At 40.7% G+C, this 23,079-nt stretch overlaps 1 protein-coding gene across 4 annotated transcripts in view; it reads right to left on the reverse strand.

Annotated features, from left to right (window-relative positions):
* The window catches only part of PLD5 (phospholipase D family, member 5), a 442,862-nt gene that overhangs the window by 18,188 nt on the left and 401,595 nt on the right, over window positions 1–23,079 (reverse strand). For all 4 annotated transcript variants that reach the window (XM_011955699.1, XM_011955697.1, XM_011955700.1 and 1 more), the window contains 3 exons: window positions 17,970–18,167; window positions 7,162–7,298; window positions 1,580–1,748 (listed from right to left, as the gene is read on the reverse strand). In XM_011955699.1, coding sequence (XP_011811089.1) covers window positions 1,580–1,748; window positions 7,162–7,298; window positions 17,970–18,167 — 504 coding nt within the window. The remainder of the gene's footprint in view (window positions 1–1,579; window positions 1,749–7,161; window positions 7,299–17,969; window positions 18,168–23,079) is intronic.

Below are 23,079 nucleotides of genomic sequence, written 5' to 3' on the forward strand. Positions count from 1 at the left end.
TAGTAGAGACGGGGTTTCACCGTGTTAGCCAGGATGGTCTCGATCTCCTGACCTCATGATCCGCCCGTCTCGGCCTCCCAAAGTGCTGGGATTACAGGTTTGAGCCACCGCGCCCGGCCGAGTGGTGGGGAATTCTTACTGTTCTGTTTTAGTTTTGACATTGACAAACTATGATGTAGTGCTTTCAGGCTCGATGTCCAGAAATGCACTTTACTGGAAGACTGTGCAGTGACTGCGTGAAACTTCGCGTTTTCTCCCTTGTGGGAGGTGGGAATGAGGGTTCTCTACGAGGGAAGACGAGTGAAATGGATCCTGTGTACCAGGAACTTCAGATCATGATGATTCACAAACCTGTTCCTTTGTCACCCTGGAAACACAGCTGACTTTCTGAACACGCTCATAAGCCTCGCTGGCTATCAGGCATGGCCATGTGAAAGCTATCCAGGCAGTGGAATGAAGGCTAAAGGGACGTTTCCTACCTCCAGGCCTAATCCAAAAGTGCCTCTCACACAGCCCTCCAGTTTTGCTCTTCTCCTGTCTGGCCTTGGGATATTCAAGGTCAGGGCGATCATGGAAGCCATGAGTCAAAGTTAATTGCAGAGCCCTTGATACCCTGGGTCCCTAAATCAAGGGATGCAGCTTGGTTACCTAGGAGAGAGCCTGCCACAGTCCAGATTCTCAGTGTGTGTTTGTTGAGTGACTGCATGGGAGTTGAGGAAAACTGAGACCTAAAGGATTAGTGGTTATGAGGTGGGTAAACATGGAGAAGAAGAGTGTTGTAGGCAGAGGGAATAGCTCGCACCAAGTCTGGAGTAGAGGAAGAGGGCGGTGAGGATTGGCGTAGAGTCAAAGACGAGCTGGAGAATTAATACATTTCAGATATATTCCCAATTCCCAATCTTACCTCCCTCAAGGTCTCCAGAGGTGGATTAGTATGTGGCCCAAGGGACCTGTGGCAAGCATGGGCACCCAGACTAGGAGGCCTCTGGGCTGGGGGAGTCTGTGCTGGTGCATGCGCCAGTGCTCTGTTGGTCCCAGTCTTACAAATAAGAACAGTAGGTGAATGGGGTAGTTCAAGCAAAATAGAGAGGGCCAGGTGCGGTGGCTCATGTCAGTAGTCCCAGCACTTTGGAAGGCCAAGGTGGGCAGATTGCTTGAGCCCAGGAGTTCAAGACCAGCCTGGGCAACATGTTGAAGCCCCATCTCTACAAAAAATGCAAAATTAGCTAAGCCTGGGAGTTAAGGCTGCAGTGAGCCAGGATTGTGCTACTGCACTCCAGCCTGGGTGACAGAGCAAAACCCTGTCTCAAGAAAAAAAAAAAAAAAAAAAGAAAAAAAAAGAAAATGGAAAGGATGCAACAGGAAGTGAGAAGAGGGTTGGACAGAGAAGGTATCAGGAAACATGAACTCTACTCTCCTTTTTTTGTATGCGATTGTTTTGAAAAAATTAACGTGCTTCTTGAAGATTGTCATCCTGGCTCTCACTGGAAGTTTACACGTAGGTGTATGCTTGCAGCTTTCACACATATGCAGAGGGCATTCACTTTTTATTTAATAACACAGTCAACATAATACTTACGACTTTCAAACTGCAGTTGGCTATTTCAGTGCAAATCGCTTTGAGAGATGAAATAAAGTTAAACGTAAGGGGATCAGTTTCCTTCCAGAAGCTTATAAGGAGTCGAACTCTAACGCTTCGTAAAACCAATGCTTCTCTTATTTTTGCATCCAAGTCTGGCCAGTAAGTCCTGCAGAAATCATATACAAATAGCAAAAATAAAGAAATTAAGTTAGTTTGGGGAAAGTAGTTTACTAGGCAGCACAAAACATTGATATTACTCTGATCATTACTTTATCCTGTAATATATGAACAACCTCATCGGAGAGGTTGAAAAACATACAAGCCTCTTAGCTTAGGCACCAAGAAATGATGATTTGCTGGGACCTGCCCATGCCTAAAAGGAGGTTTCCTACCGCCAGGTCCTTGGGCTGTGTGGGCTGGGGTGAGGACAGGCTGATTGCCATCACAGGCCACCTTTACTACATCTCTGATGCTACCTGGGCCTCAGTCCACTAAGAACAATGATCCAATAGAATTCCAGTTAGGAACCCTGAGCACCCCCTCAGTCCCCAAATGCCACTAAAACCTCTCTTTGGTGACTGTCCCTGAAATGAACTTCTGCTCTGGTCATCTGAGCTTCCCCACACTTTCAATTCCCGACTGTCCTTGCCATGATCTCTCCTGACCAAGACTCCCACTACTCCCCTGCCTTCCACGTTTTCTGTAGGGCTTTTGGAATCTTCCAACAGGCAAAGTTTCCCCAACAGGCTCGGCCTTTTCTCTGAATCCTTAAGCCTTTGCCTTAACTCAATCCTGATTCTTCCCTGAGGTCGCAGCTTCTCCTGAAATCCTGCGTGCATCTTCTACCATGACCAGGCCGCTTGGTTTATGATGTTGGGCAGCCTCCTACTCTGCCTCTGCCGGCCCCCAATACACACCGTCACTTCCAGAACTGTCATTTAATTCTTATGTTAAAACAAAAAGCTTTCCTGTCTTAAGGACCAAGCCTTAAATCACTCTCCCTCCCCTTGGCCCTGACATTTGTAGACCTTTTGTTTACTCATCAAACTCTTACCCTAATTCTGGGCCAATTCAGTATTTGAACTAATGATTATTATTTGAAACTGTAGCCTGCCAGTGTCGTGATCATTGCACCTCTAAAGGCCTCCTGTCCTGATTCCCCACTCTCTTAATCACTCTTTCATCACATGCAGGCTGCCCGGTCCATCAGCCTCTCCTGTCTCCCTTGCCTGCCCAGCCTCATCTCAGTTCTGATCACTTGAATAATACTTGCCTCTCTACCTTCCTCTTGCTCTTGGCAAAAGTCTAAATCCTGGATCCACACTACAGTTCTCTTTGTCTGGTTTTATACCCATGAGGCTGAGGACTTCAGGAAAGACCATCTCAGCCTTCTGCTCGAACTTGGTTTCTCTGCCTCCAGTCAGGTACTTCCTCGATGACCACCACAGTGATCATCTAAAGCAGAGCTGGTGAGGCTACTTCTTGAATTAAAACAGTGGGGCCGGTGCGGTGGCTTACACCTGTCATCCCAGCGCTTTGGGAGGCCAAGGTACGTGGATCACTTGAGGTCAGGAGTTTGAGACCAGCATGGCCAACATGGTGAAACCCTATCTCTAATAAACATACAAAAATTAGCCGGACATGGTGGTGTGTGCCTGTAGTTCCAGCTACTCGGGAAGCTGAGGCAGGAGAATCACTTGAACCCAGGAGGTGGATGTTACAGTGAGCCGAGATCGTGCCACTGCACTCCAGCCTGGGTGACAGAGTAAGACTCCATCTCAAACAAAAACAAAACAAAACAAAGAAAACCCACCCCTCCACAAAAATCCATAAAGTGGAACCGCCACAAAGTCACAAGACTGCCCCAGTGGTTGGGATCTCTGGTTTCTGGCTGTTGCCCCCTCTCCAATTAGATCTCTCACCACTTTACCTTGAGCTCTTTTTTTCTCCGTCTGAAACTTGGCTCATGCTGTCCCTTCCACTGGGAAAATTTTTCACCCTTTTCTGACAAATTCCTGATTAAAAAAAATTTTTTTTCAAGACATTTTTGCGGAGAAACTGAATGTTTTGAATTGTAAGTCAGTGAGCATCTCCTCCAATGGGCTTCTTCTAACCCTGAAGCTGCGCCGCAGCTTTTATCTAGCGTCTGTAATATTCTCTATAGACATTCACTGTACCAGTCACACCTCTGTTCTAATAGTCTCTTTCCTGTCCTGTTAGATGGAGGTTGAGATCATATGCTCTTCATGCTTTAATCACTAGTCACAGTGCTCAATAAATATTTGTTGAATGAGGCCGGGCACTGTGGCTCAACGCCTGTAATCCTAGCATTTGGGAAGCCGAGGCAGGTGCATCACCTGAGGTCAGGAGTTCGAGACCAGCCTGGCCAACGTGGTGAACCCCGTCTCTACTAAAAATACTAAAATTAGCCCAGTGTGGTGGCATGTGCCTGTAGTCCCAGCTACTCGGGAGGATGAGGCAGGAGAATCACCTGAACCTGGGAGGCTGGGAGGCAGAGGTTGCAGTGAGCTGAGATCTTGCCATTGCACTCAGCCTGGGTGACAAGAGTAAAACTCTGTCTCACAAAAAAAAAAGAAAAGTTGAATGAATACATAAAAAGCATTAATACTTGAAAAACTAATCAGGCTACATTTTTATTATTCCTTTACACACTTACTGATTTCCTTGTGAAAGATGTATTTTATGTGACTAAAGAAATAAATAATGAACAACTCCAAACTGAGACTTGAATAATTAAGTGACTTGCTTAAGAAAGAGAGCTTGATTGCTAGATCAGGAAGAAATGAAATAGGGCTTCTGAATTTTTTTTTTTCTTTTTAAATGGAGTTTCACTCTTGTTGCCCAGGCTGGAGTACAATGGCATGATCTCGGCTCACTGTAACCTTGGCTTCCCAGGTAAGTGATTCTCCTGCCTCAGTCTCCCAAGTAGCTGGGATTACAGGTGCCTGCCACCATGCCCAGCTAATTTTTGTACTTTAGTAGAGATGGGGTTTCACCATGTTGGTTGGGCTGGTCTGTAACTCCTGACCTCAGGTGATCCACCCACCTCGGCCTCCCAGAGTGGTGGGATTACAGGCGTGAGCCACTGTGCCTGGCCGGCTTCTGAATTTTTACTGTAGGATTTATTTAGTCACAGAACATTGCTCCATTCCTTTCCTACTATCTTGAAAAGTAGAAGTTATTTCTAACACTATGGCTAAATAATAGTGTGTGTTTTTTATACATGCTGTTAATCATTTCTGATTTGAGAGTGTATGATTTTTTTCTCTTTCATTTGGATGTTTGGCAATATATAGACTAAAAGTTAAGTCTGAAAGCTTAATTCCATTAACATACTGAAATTTGATAGTATTTACCTATTTATTAAAGTTGAATTCACTCCTGAAAAGCTTTTCTGGGACTAGATAAAGATGAGCAACCAGTCTGAATTTATACAAAGAATTAATTTATCTGACTGAGAAGAATTTAATCATAATCTTGATGCTTGGACAACTACTTATGTCTCTTTGATGATCTTTCAATTTAGAAAGTTAAAAGCATTTACAGGTTTAAAATTTTAAAAATACAATAAAAGAAGTTTCATTTAATAGCTAAAATGGTAGATTCATAACCAAAATGCAAAATTTCAAGTAAGCCTTTGATTCTTTAACATTCTTTTCATTTTCTCTGGATTTCTAAAATATTTTAGATCCTCCATGCTAATTATTTACCCCTTCACCATAAAGAATCTCAATTTTGTTCATAGAACTTCATGGAACAAAGGTTTTGTCAATCCTGAGAAATCATTATGCCATCCTAACATGTAACTCCCTGAACTTGACTTTATTCTCCTTCTCAATAACAGGAAAATCAGGTAAAACCCCTATTATGTTTTGAAATGTTCCAAAGTAGAGGTAAAATCTAAAACTAAATTTAAAACCAAGTGAACAACAAAGGGAGGAAAAATAAAAAGGAGGGATAGAAAAGGTGTGGAAGTGTGTCGGGAAGAAAATCCATGAATGTCCAAAGGATGCTCTTTGTGTGTGTGTGTGTGTGTGTGTGTGTATTGAGATGGAGTCTCACTCTATTGCCCAGGCTGGAGTATAGTGATGTGATCTTGGCTCACTGCAACCTCTACCTCCTGGGTTCAAGCGATTCTCCTGCCTCAGCCACCTGAGTAGCTGGGATTACAGACGTGCGCACCACACCCAGCTAATTTTTGTAAAGATGCACAATATTTTAAAATAAAAGTGTTTAAATAAATGCATCTCACAGCTAAAAGTGCTTTTCTACTAACTGTTATAAGAAACAATCATTTTCTTGGAGGAAGACTCTTTCTGTAATCCTATGGTTATTTGCACAAAGAAGCTACATATTATGCATTATGTAGGGTTGGTGATGTAAAAATTATTCAAGCAATATAGGGCATACTTAATCATTTAGCCTCAGTAAAAGGTTATTTTGAAACTAATATTCCAAATTAAAAAGGCCTTGGGTCACACTCCCAAAAATATGCACTTTGAAAACATTTCCTGGATCAAACTAATTATTCAAGCACCTCTGCATTCCCAGCAAGAAAGCAAAAGTGGAAATACCTAAGCATGGCCATGCATTTATGCATGCAATGATTTTCCAAAGAGTTTGTCATAAATTCCATCCCTGAATTTATTCCATGTTTGCATGCTTGAACAATGATGAATTATTGAAAAGCACTGCATTTTTAAACTGTTCTCTTTTCACAGAGAAGGATGGATTGACTGAGAACATATATAAGTTTCTCTTTTTTTTTTTTTTTTTGAGATGGAGTCTCTGTCTGTCGCCCAGGCTGGAGTGCAGTGGTGTAATCTCGACTCACTGCAAACTCCACCTCCCTAGTTCACGCCATTCTCCCGCCTCAGCCTCCCAAGTAGCTGGTACTACAGGCACCCGCTACCATACCTGGCTAATTTTGTTTTTGTATTTCTAGTAGAGACAGGGTTTCACCATGTTAGCCAGGATGGTCTTGATTTCCTGACCTCGTGATCCGCCCGCCTCGGCCTCCCAAAGTGCTGTGATTATAGGCATGAGCCACTGCACCTGGCCTCTTTCTCCTTTACATTGAGAAGATATTATGAGAATTTGGCATTAAATGAAGACTGCTGTGAATATAAAACAACAGTGCTTCCCTTAAGGAAAGTCTGGCAAGACTACTCAGTTTCAATACACCCTTTTCAGGTATATCCTTGTTAATAATTTTCAAATGATAATTTTTTTCATATAATATTTTATCTTTTATCCTTTCAAATAATTTTCAAGTTGAGAGCAACCTAATTGTCTTTCGAAAGTTACTCTCATTTCCATAATGTAAAGTACTGAGGTACTTCTGTAGGGTGAGACCCTAAGCCTTTAAAATGGACACACTTTAGGAAGAGGTCCATAATGAGTAAATTGCCAATGTACACTAAAGAGCATTGAATGGTGTACTCTTCCTAAGGCAACCCAATGGTATCTCCATTTCCAGGTTGGCTTCTCCTGTGGTGCCCAGTTTAGTGCCTGGTCTTAGGGACTGGGTTCTAACCAGAGGCTGGGCATTCACTGACCTTTTGGTGCTTGTGCTGGAGATAGGCAGGTAGTCCATGACAGCGATGTACACGTACTGCTTGGCATCATCTATCACACTGTAGATGGCATCTATGTCAAAACTTCTGTTTTTAGGGCAAAAGAGTTTTGGAGAATTCTGTGAAGACACAAAAGCCAAACTTTTAGTGTACTACTTTTTGGCAGCTGGGGATTTCTTTATTTCCTTTGTTCCCATGGACCTTGACTTGTAACTATATTTTTGCCAACCTAATTTCTGCTTCATCAAATTAGACAAGGATATTTTTAATCTTACCAAAGTTGAATAAAGATCAAAGTGTGGTGGGATGGGTCTCAAGTCTGTTTTGGAGAGAATTCTTTCATTATCTGACACATTTTGATTTTCAATTTTTATGTATTAAAAAATTTAATTGATACATAATTGTATATATTTATGGGGTACATAGTGACATGATTCATATAATGTATAGTGATGAGATGGTAATTAGCATATCTGTCATCTCAAACTTTATCATTTATTTGTATTGGAAACATTCAATATCTTCCTTCTAACTATCTGAAACTAATGTATCATTGTTAAGTATAGTCATAGTTAACTACGGTCCTATAGAACAAGGGTCTCCATTCCCCAGGCCAGGGACCAGTACTGGGCCGCAGAGCAGGTGAAAGACAGGCAAGCAAAGCTTTGTCTGTATTTACAGCCACTCCCTTGCCCGCATCACCGCCTGAGCTCCGCCTCCTGTCAGACTAGTGGGGGCGTTAGGTTCTCATAGGAGCGTGAGCCTCACTGTGAACTGCACATGGGAGGGATCTAGGTTGTGCGATCTCCTTATGAGATTCTAATGCCTGATGATCTGTCACTGCCTGCCGTCACCCCCAGAGGGGACCATCTAGTTGCACAAAAACGACTCAGGGCTCTCACTTACTCAACAATGTAGTGAGTTGTATAATTATTTCATTATATATTACAATGTAATAGTAATAGAAATAAAGTGCACAGCCAGGGGTGGTAGCTCAAGCCTGTAATCCCAGCACTTTGGGAGCCCAAGGTGGCCGGATCACTTGAGGTCAGGAGTTCAAGGCCAGCCTGGCCAACATGGTGAAACCCTGTCCCTACTAAAAATGCAAAAAAATTAGCTGGGCATGGTGGTGGACACCTGTAGTCCCAGCTACTCAGGAGGCTGAGGCAGGAGAATCGCTTGAACCCGGGAGGCAGAGGTTGCAGTGAGCCGAGATCGCACCACTGCACTCCAGCCTGGGCAACAGAGCAAGATGCTGTCTCAAAAGAAGAAAGAAAAAAAGGAAGTGCACAATAAATGTAATGCCCTTCGATCATCCCAAAAGCATCCCTGCTGACCCTGGTCCATGGAAAATCTGTCTTCCATGAAACCAGTCCGTGGTGCCAAAAAGGTTGAGGACCACTGCTATAGAACAATGGAACTTATTCTTCCCATCTTACTGTTATTTCTATATCCATTAACAAATCTTTCCCCATCCCCTCTTTTCCCAGTCTGTAGTATCCTCTGTTTTACTTTTTACTTAGGAGAGAATTCTTGCTTTCTGTGCACACACTTCTTTTTGGAGGAGCACTCCACCTCCAACCTTACATAATTCTGTCATACATAGCTATAATTTTCTCAGGTGCTACTCTACACGCATGCACACTGCACATAGCAAGCCATTTACCCCAGCATTTCATTTCATCTGAAATGTGATGATGTGGGTATGACAATGTTTCAAACTCAAAATCTAAACAAAAACAGACTGAAAAATCTTGGAGTTTTTTTCTTTTCTCCAAAATCTTTCACTGAGTTAGGAGAAGTGTTGATCGTTGAGAAAAGGTTATCGATAACAGTGCAGGAAAATCTGAGGGAGCTATTAAGATGCCCAAATTCAGCAGGAGAGCCAGAGAAGAAGGACGTTCTGAGAGATTTAAGCAAAATGAAAAAAAGAGACAAATTCTGCTTCAGGCATTTTTCTCATGTTGCTTGAGGTGGTTTTCATTTTATAAAAATACGGTGTTTGTAGATGCAGTTGCTGTAGAAAAGGAAAGATGTGCTTAGTTTTCTCATTTTTCCACTGGACAGGACTAAAAATAATGTTTCTCATAGTTCCTGTTTTCCTTTGACAAGCAATATGCTGTGACAAGTATCACATAAATAATGCTGGGGCATTGTAATGGGGCATAAATAATGCCAGGATGTTTAATACCAAAAGGCTGAATAAACAGATTTTTGGAACTGCCTGGAATGAATGGTAGTATTGGGTGGTCAGAGTTCCTCCTCACCAATTACGTCTGGAACAACTCCCTACGCTGCACAGTAGGAGTCCCCACCCCAGCTTAGAAGTTTGTGAGATGGAGCTGTTGGACTGGATGCCCACCTTAGGAGGGGCATAGGGGTAAGGAAGGCACATGCTGAGGATCACACACCTTCCAGGTTTCCTCACACAGAAAGCCCTCTTGGCAGCTGATCATGAGCAGGATGGGTTGGTTTTTCAAGAAACAATTTCAACTTTTATTTTAGATTCAGGGGGTACAGGTGCAGGTTTGTTACATGGATATATACTGCATGATGCTGAGGTCTGAGGCACAATTGATCCCATGACCCAGGTAGTGAGAATAGTACTCAACAGTTTTTCACCCGTGTCCCCTTCATTCCCCCGTGCTAGTGGTCCTCAGTGTTTAGTGCTGCCATCTCTTTGTCCATGAGTACCCAATGTTAACTCCCACTTTTAAGTGAGAACATGGCATTTGGTTTTCTGTTCCTGCATTGATTTGCTTCGAATAATGGCCCCTAGCTGCACCCATGTTGCTGCAAAAGACATGATTTTATTCTTGTTTATGGTTGCGTAGTATTCCATGGTGTATATGTACCATATTTTCTTTACAGGTTGAGTTTTTGATCGTTTATTTTTTTCTTTTGGAATGAGGATGAACTTCAATTCTGTTTTTTAAAGGTAGTCCTACACTCCTCTGTCATCAGCACACAGATATACAGATACTCCATCTGTCACCAAGACAGAAAGCCTGTGCCTCTGCAGGGTTTCCTGGGTCTGTCCCTCCTCTTACTCTTGATCACTCACTAAGTTTCCCTCACTCAGGCACTAGTGCTGCTTGCAGGGATGTTCTAACATCTTTCTAACTAATTGGCTTATCTCTGGGATGTTTAAAAACAAATATACATCACTCCCAGGATGAACTGACTCCTGGTTTCTCAGAATCCAGCTTCAACTCATTGGGAGGGGTATATCCATAGTCCTGTGTCTCTGTCTCCTTCATTTGCCAACTCCCATCCTGTCTGTGACCCCAAATGCAAGTAATTACCAGTCCACAGCTGTGCCCTCATCATGTCTGACTCCGGGCATCTCTGCTCATGCCGGCTTCCCTGGCTGATGTGTCTCTATTTTTGTCTATCAAAGTCCTACACTAATTCTGTTCTCTAAATTTCAGCTCAAATGTGATCTCCTCCATTAATTTTTTTTTTTTAATGGAGTCTTGCTCTGTTGGAGCAAGGCTGGACTGCAGTGGCATGATCTCAGCTCACTGCAACCTCCACCTCCCGGGTTCAAGCAATTCTATTGCCTCAGCCTCCCTAGTAGCTGGGATTATAGGCGCCTGCCACTACACCTGGTTAATTTTCACATTTTAGTAGAGATGGGGTTTCACCATCTTGGCCAGGCTGGTCTTGACTATCTGACCTCATGATCCACCTGCCTCAGCCTCCCAAAGTGCTGGGATTACAGGCATGAGCCACTGCACCCAACAATGAAGTTGTTTTTAAATCTCCAAAGGTTGCTTTTCCTAACCCTGTACTCCCATATTATTTATTTCTTTTGCTTTTTCTTTTTTACCATTTTTAAGTGTACAGTTCAGTGGATTTCAGGGATTGTATGTTACACATTTTCCTATGCCATTAAAAATATTCAAATTATTTAATTCCCTTAGCCTGTTGGCTCTGGTTTAAAGGTTCTTTGGTTAATGTGGAGAAGCTGAAGGTCTTTGCTCCAGATGGGCGCTTAGGCTAACTCTGAAATGTGTCCAAACGCTCACATTTGTGTTTCAGTTAGGAACTCCCTGAATTTCACTGCTTGTTCCAAAACCAGATTTTGGTTTTGGGGAAGAAGAAATGTAGGCAGAGTTGTTTGTGGTCTTTTTACCCTTGCTATTATCTTACAAGTATGGACACTGTGGCCATAATTTAGAGGAAAGAGCATGGGCTTTGGTGATACGGGTCAGACTCCAGCACTTAGAACCTGGGGCGTCTTGGTGTGTCCCTTATACTTTTTGAGCCTCTGTTTCCTAATGGGGTTAATGACAATAACACACATTTCATACTGGTTTGCCTTGCAACTCAAATAAATGAATGGCCTGTTCGCTGGCTGGGTTCCATGCCCCTCTTCTGTGCGAGCTTTCATCCAATCAGCAAATATTCCCAGGCTCTGGTCTAGGAAAGGGACATATATCAGTGACCAAGACAAGATCCCTGCTTTGTGGAGCTTCATTCTAGTGCATGTTACATGGAATTGCATTCATCTGTCTATGTGTTTAGCCACTTGCTGTGAGCTGCCTGGTTGTGTATCTCTGGCATCTTGTGCCATGCACATATTACATGCTCAATACATTCTTGTGGAACGAATGTGAAAGTGCTTCATAAATGCATAAATGTTGGAGGTTTGTCTGTGGGAGTCTGTCGCTTCAATCTGGGTATTTCCAAACCTGCGTCAACAGATCTTTATAAGCACTTACCTGCCCTATTGCTTCCTGTGTTCCCACTGCCTGACACAATGGCAGGTGCTCCAGCTCCATGTGTTTGTGAAGGAAATGCATAATTATTTGTATCAGTCCCCATGCACCTGCGGGCTGAGTGGTACTCGGCTATGTGTTCTAGAGTCTTCTACCTTTAAAAATAGTACCTGGATAGACTAGTGGCTTTAAAATGTTTGCCCAGAATAGAAATGAATAAACAATAACACAAAAGAATGAGCTGGCAGAGGAAGTTAACTAGTTCGAACTGTTTAATTAAAGAGAGGGCTAAGTTTCCCTCTCATCACTCCTGAATTAATTTTCTGAGCCTGTGCTGTGCACTTTTTTGTTCTATAGTAAAGTAGAAGGAGAGGGAAAATACAGATCCTCTTCAATATTCTAGCTCTGTGGCAATCTTTTACCAGTCAAGAGCTCTTGAGGGACCTGACTTCTAGTTTAATCTGGGTTTGTCTCTTAGATCAACAGGTGCCACATGAATGTAACTTATTTTGCATACTCATTACATAATCACCTTGTACAGACCTTAGCAGGTTTTTAATTGTTTTATTAACAGCTTCATGGTTTTGAAAAAGTATATACTCTATTTGTAGAATATATATGTTCAAATATAATTAAATATGAAAAGACAACCCATGGAATGAAAGAAATAAAATATTGGCAAATCATATATTTAAACCAGACACCTGAATCCAGGAATTTTAGGCCAACCCCAACAACATAGTGAGACCTTGTCTCTATAAAAAATCATATTTCTGCTTAAGGGACTTGTATACAGACTGTATAAAGAACTCTGATAACACAAAATTTTAAATAACCTAATTTAAATGGGCAAAATATTTCATATTTGATAGATATTTGTATCTCTTCTCTAAAGAAGAGATACAAATGGCCAATAAGCATGTTAAAAGATTTAAATCAAAACAAAAATAAGATTACATTTTATACCCTCTAGCAGAGCTAAAATAAGACCGAAAATAACAAGTGTTGCCAAGAATGTGGAGAAATCAAAACTCTCATATATTGCTGGTGGGATTATAAAATGGTGCCACCAGTTTGGCAAACAGTTCGGTAGTTTCTCTAAATGTTCAACATAGAGTTACCACATTATCCAGTAAATCCACTCCTATATACACACTCGAATTACAAACAGCTATTCACATAAAAACCTGCACGTGAATATTTATAGCAGCACTATTTACAAAAGCCAAGAAATCATAGTAATACAAATGCCCATCAGTTGATAGATGGGTAAACAAAGTGTGGCACATCCATACAATAGAATTATTTAGCCATAAAAAAGAATAAAGGCAGTATTGGTCCATGCTACAATATGGATAAACCTTGAAAGCATTATGTTAGGTGAAAGAAGCAATCACAGAAAAACTACACAGTGTATGATTCTATTTATATAAAACATCCAGAAGAAGGCAGACCCATAAAGAAAAAGTCGATTGGTGGGTGCCAGGGACTGACAGAAGGGAAAATAGTGACTGCTAATCAGTATGGGGTTTTTTCTTTGTGGTGAAAAAAAGTTCTAAAATTAGATTGTAGAAATGGTTGCAAAACTGTGACTATACTCAACTCCACTAAATTGTATACTTCATTTTTAAATTTTAATTATTTTTATTTTTTAATTTTTATTACTTTTTTTTTTTTATTTTTTGTATGTTTAGTAGAGATGGGGTTTCACCATGTTAGCAAGGTTGGTCTTGAGGTCAGCAGCTGAAGTGATCAGGCAGCCTCGGCCTCTCAAAGTGCAGGGATTACAGGTATGAGCCACCATGCCCGGCCTGAATTGTATACTTTAAAAGGGTAAATTTTATGGTGTGTAAATTACATCTCTGTAATGCTGTTAAATCAATTAACAATATACACAGAAGGTTCTAAAGGGGAATGTGAGGTGATATTTTTCCATAACAGCATCAAGTTCTATTTAATGCCAGCCCTCACTCACTAAATACATCTCAGTACACATGACTGATAGGTGAATTAACTGAATAGTAAACAAGAAGTGAAATCTGTCTAACATCTAGATCAATAAAAACAGACCTGGAACAAATCTTTTATCTTGGAAAGCAATTGCTTAAGCTTAAAGACTCCAAAAAGAAATCTACAAGACAGAAACAGCCAACTATTGTTCCCATCCTCCAATTTCAATGGGAAATGAAAGAAAATTAGAATTATCTGGCTCAAGTTACTAGAAATCACACAGTTAAATCTAAGTGCCTATTTGTGTTCTGGGAAAAAATTGGAAATAATCTATATTTGCATCATAAGTTAAAATTTATATCTAATTATGCTAAGTTATCAATTATCTAAAATCTAACTTGGAGAATGGTTACAAAGGTCTTCAAATACTGTTTAAGTGTGTGTTCAACTTAGTCTTGAGACAATCAGCTTATAAAAATATACTATTTTAAGATACCACAAATATATTGAATTACATTTGTCTTGGCATTTGTCTGGCATAGATTGCTGAGAAAACTGTATGCATTCTGGAGCTTTCTATTAATATTACTACTAATAAAACCTACCCAACATCTATTGCTGCTTTTAGCCAGCACCAAGTGAAGTGCTGGGAATGCCAGTGATGAAGAGAATATATTAATAGGAGATGATCTTCAGAGTCTAATAAAATGGTGGGAAAGATGATTATAAATCAACAGTTCTAAAAATGTGATAAATATTATAATAGAAGGGAGTTCCAGGAACTCTATCTGAATGATACCAATTCCAGTTGCAGGGTTTTCCGACTGTTTTTATACCTGTAAGATCTTATACCTCTCCAGAAATGGTGTTCAGTCAATATCTGTTGAATTGAAACTCAAAGGCAGGCTTGATATTATTAAAAAATAGAAAATAAAACAGGAAATTAGAAAGTAAACTAGAAATACCATTTGACCCAGCCATCCCATTACTGGGGATATACCCAAAGGGTTATAAATCATGCTGCTATAAAGACACATGCACACGTATGTTTATTGCGGCACTATTCACAATAGCAAAGACTTGGAACCAACCCAAATGCCCATCAATGACAGACTGGATTAAGAAAATGTGGCACATGTACACCACGGAATACTATGCAGCCATGTAAAAGGAGGAGTTCATGTCCTTTGTAGGGACATGGATGAAGCTGGAAACCATCATTCTCAGCAAACTATCGCAAGGACAGAAAACCAAACACCGCACGTTCTCACTCATAGGTGGGAATTGAACAATGAGAACACTTGGACACAGGAAGGGGAACATCACACACCCACACACCAGGGCCTGTCATGGGGTGGGGAGATGGGGGAGGGATAGCATTAGGAGATATACCTAATGTAAATGATGAGTTAATGGGTGCAGCGCACCAGCATGGCACATGTATACATATGTAAAAAACCTGCACGTTGTGCACGTGTACCCTAGAACTTAAAGTATAATAATAATAAAAAGAAAAGCTATTATATAGTTTAAAAAACTACCCAAAGAAATGTCTCACAACTCATTTTGTGGTGAACTCTTTAAGAAAAAGCCACTTATGAATTTGCCCTAGAAAATAACAAAGGTATCGAATTGTAGTAGATTTTACTAAAGGCCTGAGACCACTCTCTCTGGGAAATACGTTAACTTTAGAATTAACAAAAACTGACTCTCCCTGTTTAAGGGTTAGTCTGTAAATGTATGCAACAACCATAGTATCTCCAAGGTTGAAACTGTAAATTCAAAATCCAGTGATTATTCAAAATTTGTTCATTAATTCATCTGTTTTTTGCCATTTCCAATTTGTTTTTCTACTGGACCTGATCAAGTGATCCATGCTTGGCATGTAATGTCACTCTGCGACCCTCTGGATTAAAGGTTCCTTGACAAATTTTCTATTGCACATTGGGAATTCTCCTTGGCCTTCTGGTCTTATAGGGTCATCTTGAGATGAATTGAAAATGTCTATATAATTTATATTTTGTTAGTAAAATGCCCTATAATATGCTACTTGCTACTCCATTCTTGACCTCCTCCACACAAAAAAGTTATTTTAGCTCTAGCTGATCAACATCCTTCATAGTCTATTTTCTGCTCTTCACATTTATGCCAATTTGTTATTTAAGACAACTTGAACTTTGTCTTTTCTTTCTATTGTTACACTTCTAAATTTTCTGCTGGGGCTTTCATTTGAACAGGCAAAAAGGATACAATTCACTTTAATTTATCTTCAATAAAATGCTGTTTAGTGACATAAAAGTTGTTGGCCTAACAGCACTGATATCAACCAAGGTTGAAATAGCAATATTAAATTGGGAGCATTACTTAGAGAAGTCGATGTGAACATCAGGAGAATTTCAGAAGCTTGCTTCAAATAAAAACTCTAAGATCCCATCTCAGATCCCAGTGGATAAGATCCTGGGTGGGGACAAGGGACACTGTAAATCTGTACTGTAAACAGGTTTCCTAGACAATTTTTTTTTTTTTTTGAGATGGAGTCTCCCTCTGTCACCCAGGCTGGAGTGCAGCGGTGCGATCTCGGCTCACTGCAAGCTCCGCCTCTTGGGTTCACGCCATTCTCCTGCCTCAGCCTCCCAGGTAGCTGGGACTACAGGTACCCACCACCACGCCCGACTAATTCTTTTTTGTATTTTTAGTAGAGTCGGGGTTTCACCATGTTCGCCAGGATGGTCTCGATCTCCTGACCTTGTAATCCACCCACCTCGGCCTCCCAAAGTGCTGGGATTACAGGCGTGAGCCACCGTGCCCAGCCCCTAGCCAATTTTTAAGTACAGTAAGTCCTCACTTAATGACTTCAACAGGTTCTTGAATACTAAGACTTTAAGTGAACTGATGCATGATGAAAACAATTTTACCATAGGCTAATTGATATAAATGAGAGTTAAGTTGCTATGGCTTATTTCTGGTCACAAAAACAGCATCGAAATTCTAAAGACCAAAACACTTTGAATATTAAACATTGAAACAAATGTGAGCTATACATACATTTAAGAAAGACTAATAAAAACAAGTAAAATAATTATTTTACCCTCTTACTCCAGTTCAGGGTCATGGGTGGCCGGAGCCCCTTGCAGCCGGGAGCCCCATGGACAGGATGACATCCCAGGGTACTCACACTCGCTCACACTGGGACCACACAGATCTGCCAGTTCGTTTCACTTGCACAGTTTTGAGATATGGGAGGAAACAGGAGTACCCGGCAAAAACCAACACAGACAGGTGGAGAATGTGCAAACTCCACACACCCAGTGGCCCCAGCCAGAAATCAATTGTTTTTTTTTTCTTATCAACATGATCATGAATGGGCATTGAACAAAACAATGTTATTGAAGGATCTACTGTACTACAGTTTGAGGACTAGGACTGTAGGCCCAGATATTTACGTTGCCCCTTTCCAGTAACATCTCTGGATAGCTGTGGCATGTGCCTAGCTGGGCGGTGGACTGGGAAGGTGAGGGTGGGTGGAGGGTGTGGCTAATGGTTCTTAGCAGAGTCAGAGGCCCGAAGCTGTTCAGGGAGCACTGTCCTGTTGTGTGGGCCTCTTGCCCGCTTGCCCTAACCAGGTACAGCATCTCTGCTTTTGTCTGATCTATACACTGAGATTCCCTCAGATTTGTCTCATCAAAGGGTTCTGCTAAAAACAATTTTGAAAAATCAATGTAGGGCATTGAAAATAGGCTAATAGGCTCTGGTGTCGGAAGACCTGGGTGGTGGCGCCTCTCTTGGCATGTCCTATCTGAGGGGTTTTTTGCTAGTAGGTACGGTGGATACCTTCATTTGCAAAATGGTCACAACCCCGTACCTAGCTTACAGGGTGATTGAGGAAATCAAATCAGATAACTCAAGGTATCTGACACAAGGAATGATTATCAAGATTTATTATGTTTGAGGGTACGATTGCGCATAAGGGTGGACACATTTTAACTCTTCACGTTATGGGACAGAACCACTGTAATTCATTTTTGCCCAATACAAGATCACACTTAAACATTCCAACTTAATAAAGAGCCTTTGGAGGAAGAAGGAGAAGGGGAAGAGAAAGGGAAAACAACTCACCGATACAAATGCTTGAGATTTGGTTTCATTCAACTGAAGTTGCAATTTCTTTTCATTGTCATAGACTCCATAGAGTCTTTTGGACCAGGTTTGAGGCACTCTGCTTTTGAATTTTAATGAACTATATAGAGCAAATATCCTTTGTAAGTCTAGGACCAGGCAGCTGCAGTTGTAGAAGATGACACCAAGTTCTTTCATCTGTGAAATTAAAATTGAAAGCATCAATGCCACATGTGTCTTATGCTGTTATTTTCAGAAAAAAATGAATGCATAAGAATGAGGTAGTTGTGACATCTCTTTTCTTGCATTTGAAGTAAGTAGATATAGTTACATTATGGTACATAGAGGTGATATGTTATAAAAATGCTAAATATTTAAGTAAAATTTTGCTGGTTTTTTTGTATTAGGTCTCTTGCAGATAATTTTCTTATATTCATCTATACTTTTCATATCAGCTCTTCAGAATTGTTTCCTTAACACTATTTTGTTTTGTATGAATCATTAAATCAGGTGGCAAGAAAAAGGTTGATTTTAATTGCAACATAACAGAGTGGCTGGAATCATGGATTCTGGAGTCAGACTGCCTGGATTTAGGTTCTGTTAATAGTTCCACAACTTTCTAGCTGTGCGACTTTGAACAACATACTTAATTTCTGGGCCTCAGCTGCTTCTTCCATAAAATAGAGATAATAGTATTTATTTCATATGTTGCTATGAGAATTAAAGTGGTTAATACATATAAGAAGCTAAGAACAGTATCTATCACATGGTAATCACTAGCAGTATGTTAGTAATTATTATTCTTATTAACGTTCCACAAGCCTTACGAGTAATAGACCAATAGAATCTTAAAAGACCACAGAGATCATTTTGTCCACCTCTCTCAAGGGATGGATGAGGAAAGTAAAGCTCACACAAATAAATAAAAATATTAGCCCCAAGTTAGAGATTTAGTCAGTGGTAAATTAAGAATTGAGTGGTAAATTAAGAATTGAGTGGTAAATTAAATTAAGAATTGAGTGCAGGTTTTCTGACCCCTAATCAAATACACTCAGGAACACAGCTATACTGACTTCAGTTGAGTCCAGTATCCCTTTGCAAAAATTACAGATGATTTTTAATTTAGTCAATGAAACTATACAGTGTGAAATTTTGGTCATTAAAGAACAGCACACAAAAATACATGCTTTCTATGACTTGAACACCCAGTGAGGGGTTATTAGGGAAACCTTGGCTCTCTCAAGTCCTGGGGTCCATTGATAGTAAACTCCCTTTTTATCCCTTCCTTAAGCCCCTCGCCAAGACTCTTTACTCAGGATGATAGGAGAGGTCATCTACCATGTATGAACCTGTCTCTCTCTGCTCTGAGGACTCCCCAGTACAATATGCCCTGGAGATCTTTCCATGTTCCTCTGTACAGATCTGTCATCCTTTTCCAGCTCCCCGGTAACCACAGGAGAGATGGACACAAGTTGTTTAACCCACTGATGGACTTCATTCTATACTTTCCCTAATGCAAAAAAATAAAACAATGAGCATCCTCATATACCTTTGTGCGCCTTTAATATAGACTCCTATTTGCGGTTAAGTGAAAGGAGATAGAGCAGGTAGGACATATCAGGCATGTGCAAAGGCACGGAGGCTAACCAAGGAGGTGAAAGACCTCTACAAAACACTGCCGAAAGAATAGATGACACAAACAAATGGAAACACATCCCATGCTCATGGATGGATAGAATCAATATCGTGAAAATGACCATACTGCCAAAAGTAATCTACAGATTCAATGCAATTCCCATCAAAATACCACCATCCTTCTTCACAGAACTAGGAAAAACAATTATAAAATTCATATGGAACCAAAAACAGCCTGCATAGCCAAAGCAAGACTCAGCAAAAATAACGAATCTGGAGGCATCACATTACCTGATTTCAAACTATACTATAAGGCCATAGTCACCAAAACAGCATGTTACTGGTATAAAAATAGGTGCATAGACCAATGGAATAGAATAGAGAACCCAGAAATAAGCCCAAATATTTACAGCCAACTGATCTTTGACAAAGCAAACTAAAACATAAAGTGGGGAAAGGACACCCTATTCAACAAATGGTGCTGGGATAATTGGCAAGACTCTGTAGGAAAATGAAACTGGATCCTCATCTCTCACCTTGTACAAAAATCAACTGAAGGTGGATCAAGGACTTAAATCTAAGACCTGAAACCATAAAGATTCTAGAACATAACATTGGAAAACCCCTTCTAGACATTGACTTAGGCAAGGATTTCATGACCAAGAACCCAAAAGCAAATGCAATAAAAACAAAAATAAATAGCTGGGAGTTAATTAAACTAAAGGGCCTTTGCACGGCAAAAGGAACAGTCAGAAGAATAAACAGACAACTCACAGAGTGGGGGAAAGTCTTCACAATCTATACATCCGACAATGGACTAATATCAAGAATCTACAATGAACTCAAATTAGCAAGAAGAAAACAACCCCATAAAAAAGTAGGCTAAGGACATGGATAGACAAGTCTCAAAAGAAGGTATGCAAATGGCCAACAAACATATGAAGGAATGCTCAACATCACTAATGATCAGGGAAATGCAAACCAAAACCACAATGTGATACTACCTTACTCCTGCAAGAATGGCCATAGTCAAAAAATAAAAAAATAATAGATGTTGGTGTGGATGTGGTGAACAGGGAACCCTTCTACACTGCTGGTGGGAATGTAAACTAGTACAACTACTATGGAAAACTGTGGAGATTCCTTAAAGAACTAAAGTAGAACTACCATTGGATTCAGCAATCCCTCTACTGGTATCTACCCAGAGGAAAATAAATCATTATACGAAAAAGATTCTTGCACATGCATGTTTATAGCAACACTGTTTGCAACTGCAAAAATGTGGAGCCAACCCAAATGCCCATCAATCAACGAGTGGATAAAGAAACTGGTATATATGCATATCTTGGAATACTACTCAGCCATAAAAAGGAACGAACTAATGGCATTCACAGCAACCTGGATGGGATTGGGGCCTATTTTTCTAATGGAAGCAACTCAGGAGTGGAAAACCAAACATCATATGTTCTCACTCATAAGTGGGAGCCAAACTATGAGGATGCAAAGGCATAAGAATGATACAACAGATTTTGGGGACTAGCGAGAAATGGGGGAAGGGAAGGGGGTGAGGGACAAAAGGTTACAAATTGGGTGCAGTGTACACTGCTTGGGTGATGAGTGCACCAAAATCTCGCAAATCACCACTAAAGAACTTGTGTAATCAAATACCACCAGTTGCTCAAAGAATTATGGAATATAAATAAATAAATAAATAATAAATATAACTAAATCAATGCTATTCAAGCCTAGTAGAGCCAGAGATAGGCCCCCATGAAAGTAGATATCAAGGGAATCATTTGACTTTTGAGTCCAAAAGGCAAATTCAGTGGCCATAATTCACTTTTACTATGTTCAGATCTCTTTGATTTCCTTTGGTGTCTCCACATCAGACCTGTGGTGTTTTCAGGTCATTTGCTCGTACATGGCAAACATTAATGCTTGGAAAACTGTTCAAAGCTTGGATGAGAATATGCTATTTAAAGTCGGGCATGGGAGGATGGTTTGTTCAAAAGCAGTCTGGGCAACAGAGTGAGAACCTATCTCTACAAAAAAAAAAAAAAAAAATTGAGCTTGGTGTGGAGGCACGAAACTGTAATCCCAGCCACCTGGGAGACCGAGGTGGGAGGATCCCTTGAGCCCAGGAGTTCAAGGCTGCAGTGAACAGTGATTGCCCTACTGCACTCTAGCCTGGACAACAGAGCAAGATCCTGTCAGAAAGGAAAGAAAGGAAAGAAAGAAAGAAAGAGAAAGAAATAAAACCATGCTATTTCTCTCTCCACCTTGTTTCTCAGGAGTATTTGTCTGCTAATCTTCATGTGGACGTTTGCTCTCTCTACTGAGGCTGGAGCAAATGAAAGCCAAAGGCAGTGGCTGTGGATCAAAGCAGCTGCCCCTGCCATGCTCCCTGCTGACTTTCTCCTGATGTGTAGAATGATATTAAATGAAGTAGTCACAGCACGTTCAGGCTGCTGTTGAAGACGAAAATCAAGCAAACAAAAACAACTATTGCAGCCTCCACCGATCTGAAGAAAGACACCTGCTCTTCAATATGATAGGATGCGATTATTCTGGATAACTTTTATTTTGAAAATTGACACCCAGAAGGGTACCAGGATGCCAACTCTGATAGCTCCTCCCTGCCCAGGGGGCACAGGAACTAGAGAGAGACCAATATGGCCTATTGAGGACATAGCAAGTCACCTATGGAGCACGCTCTGGAGACAGACTAGCTCCACCACGGGCAAGGCACTTCAGCTCTTCACCTTCTCCATCCAAAGATTGGTATATTTCATAAGATTGCTGTGAAGAATAAATGAAAAGGTGCAGGCAAATATTAGCTCAGTGCCTGGCTCAAACCACATCAGCTAATGGAAAATTGGGAAAAGTAACATAAAAATGCTTCTGTAATGGCACCATAATTCTGAGAGCTGTTTGTCCCTTTAGGTAGGATCAGATGGAGGGAAGAATATGAACATTCTCACCATGTGTCTACCCCAAGACTCTCCTTATAAACCATTGATCACCATCAAGATGCAAGTGGGCACCATCTCCCTGGGTACTGTCTAGATTTTCTCTGGTTTTTAATAACTTTATTCTAAACAAAGATTTAGTGTTGCATTTCCCCTGTCGCATAAACTGAGCTACTGACTTGCTGTGAGGTTTTATTTGCAAACCCTGACATCCTTCCATTCTGTGGCTACATTACAGCTTTAGGATCTGGAGGAAGGGAGGAAGCCAACCATTGCCCTCTAGAGATGTAAAGAGAATTACATTTCCTCCGAATATCTTCCTCTCTACCCTAGAATGACTCAAGCCCATTTCTAGTTTTACATATTAGTTCAGGCTGCTGTTGATGATGGAAAACAAACAAAACAGAACAAAACAGGCTTTTGTTTTGCCACTTTTTCACCCAGAGCAAGACATTCAGGACAGATTTGTGACAAATTTTAAAATGCTGGCAATGGGAAAAATAATA

This window comes from Colobus angolensis, unplaced genomic scaffold (assembly GCF_000951035.1).
Source record: "Colobus angolensis palliatus isolate OR3802 unplaced genomic scaffold, Cang.pa_1.0 Scaffold40, whole genome shotgun sequence".
Lineage (NCBI taxonomy): Eukaryota > Metazoa > Chordata > Mammalia > Primates > Cercopithecidae > Colobus > Colobus angolensis.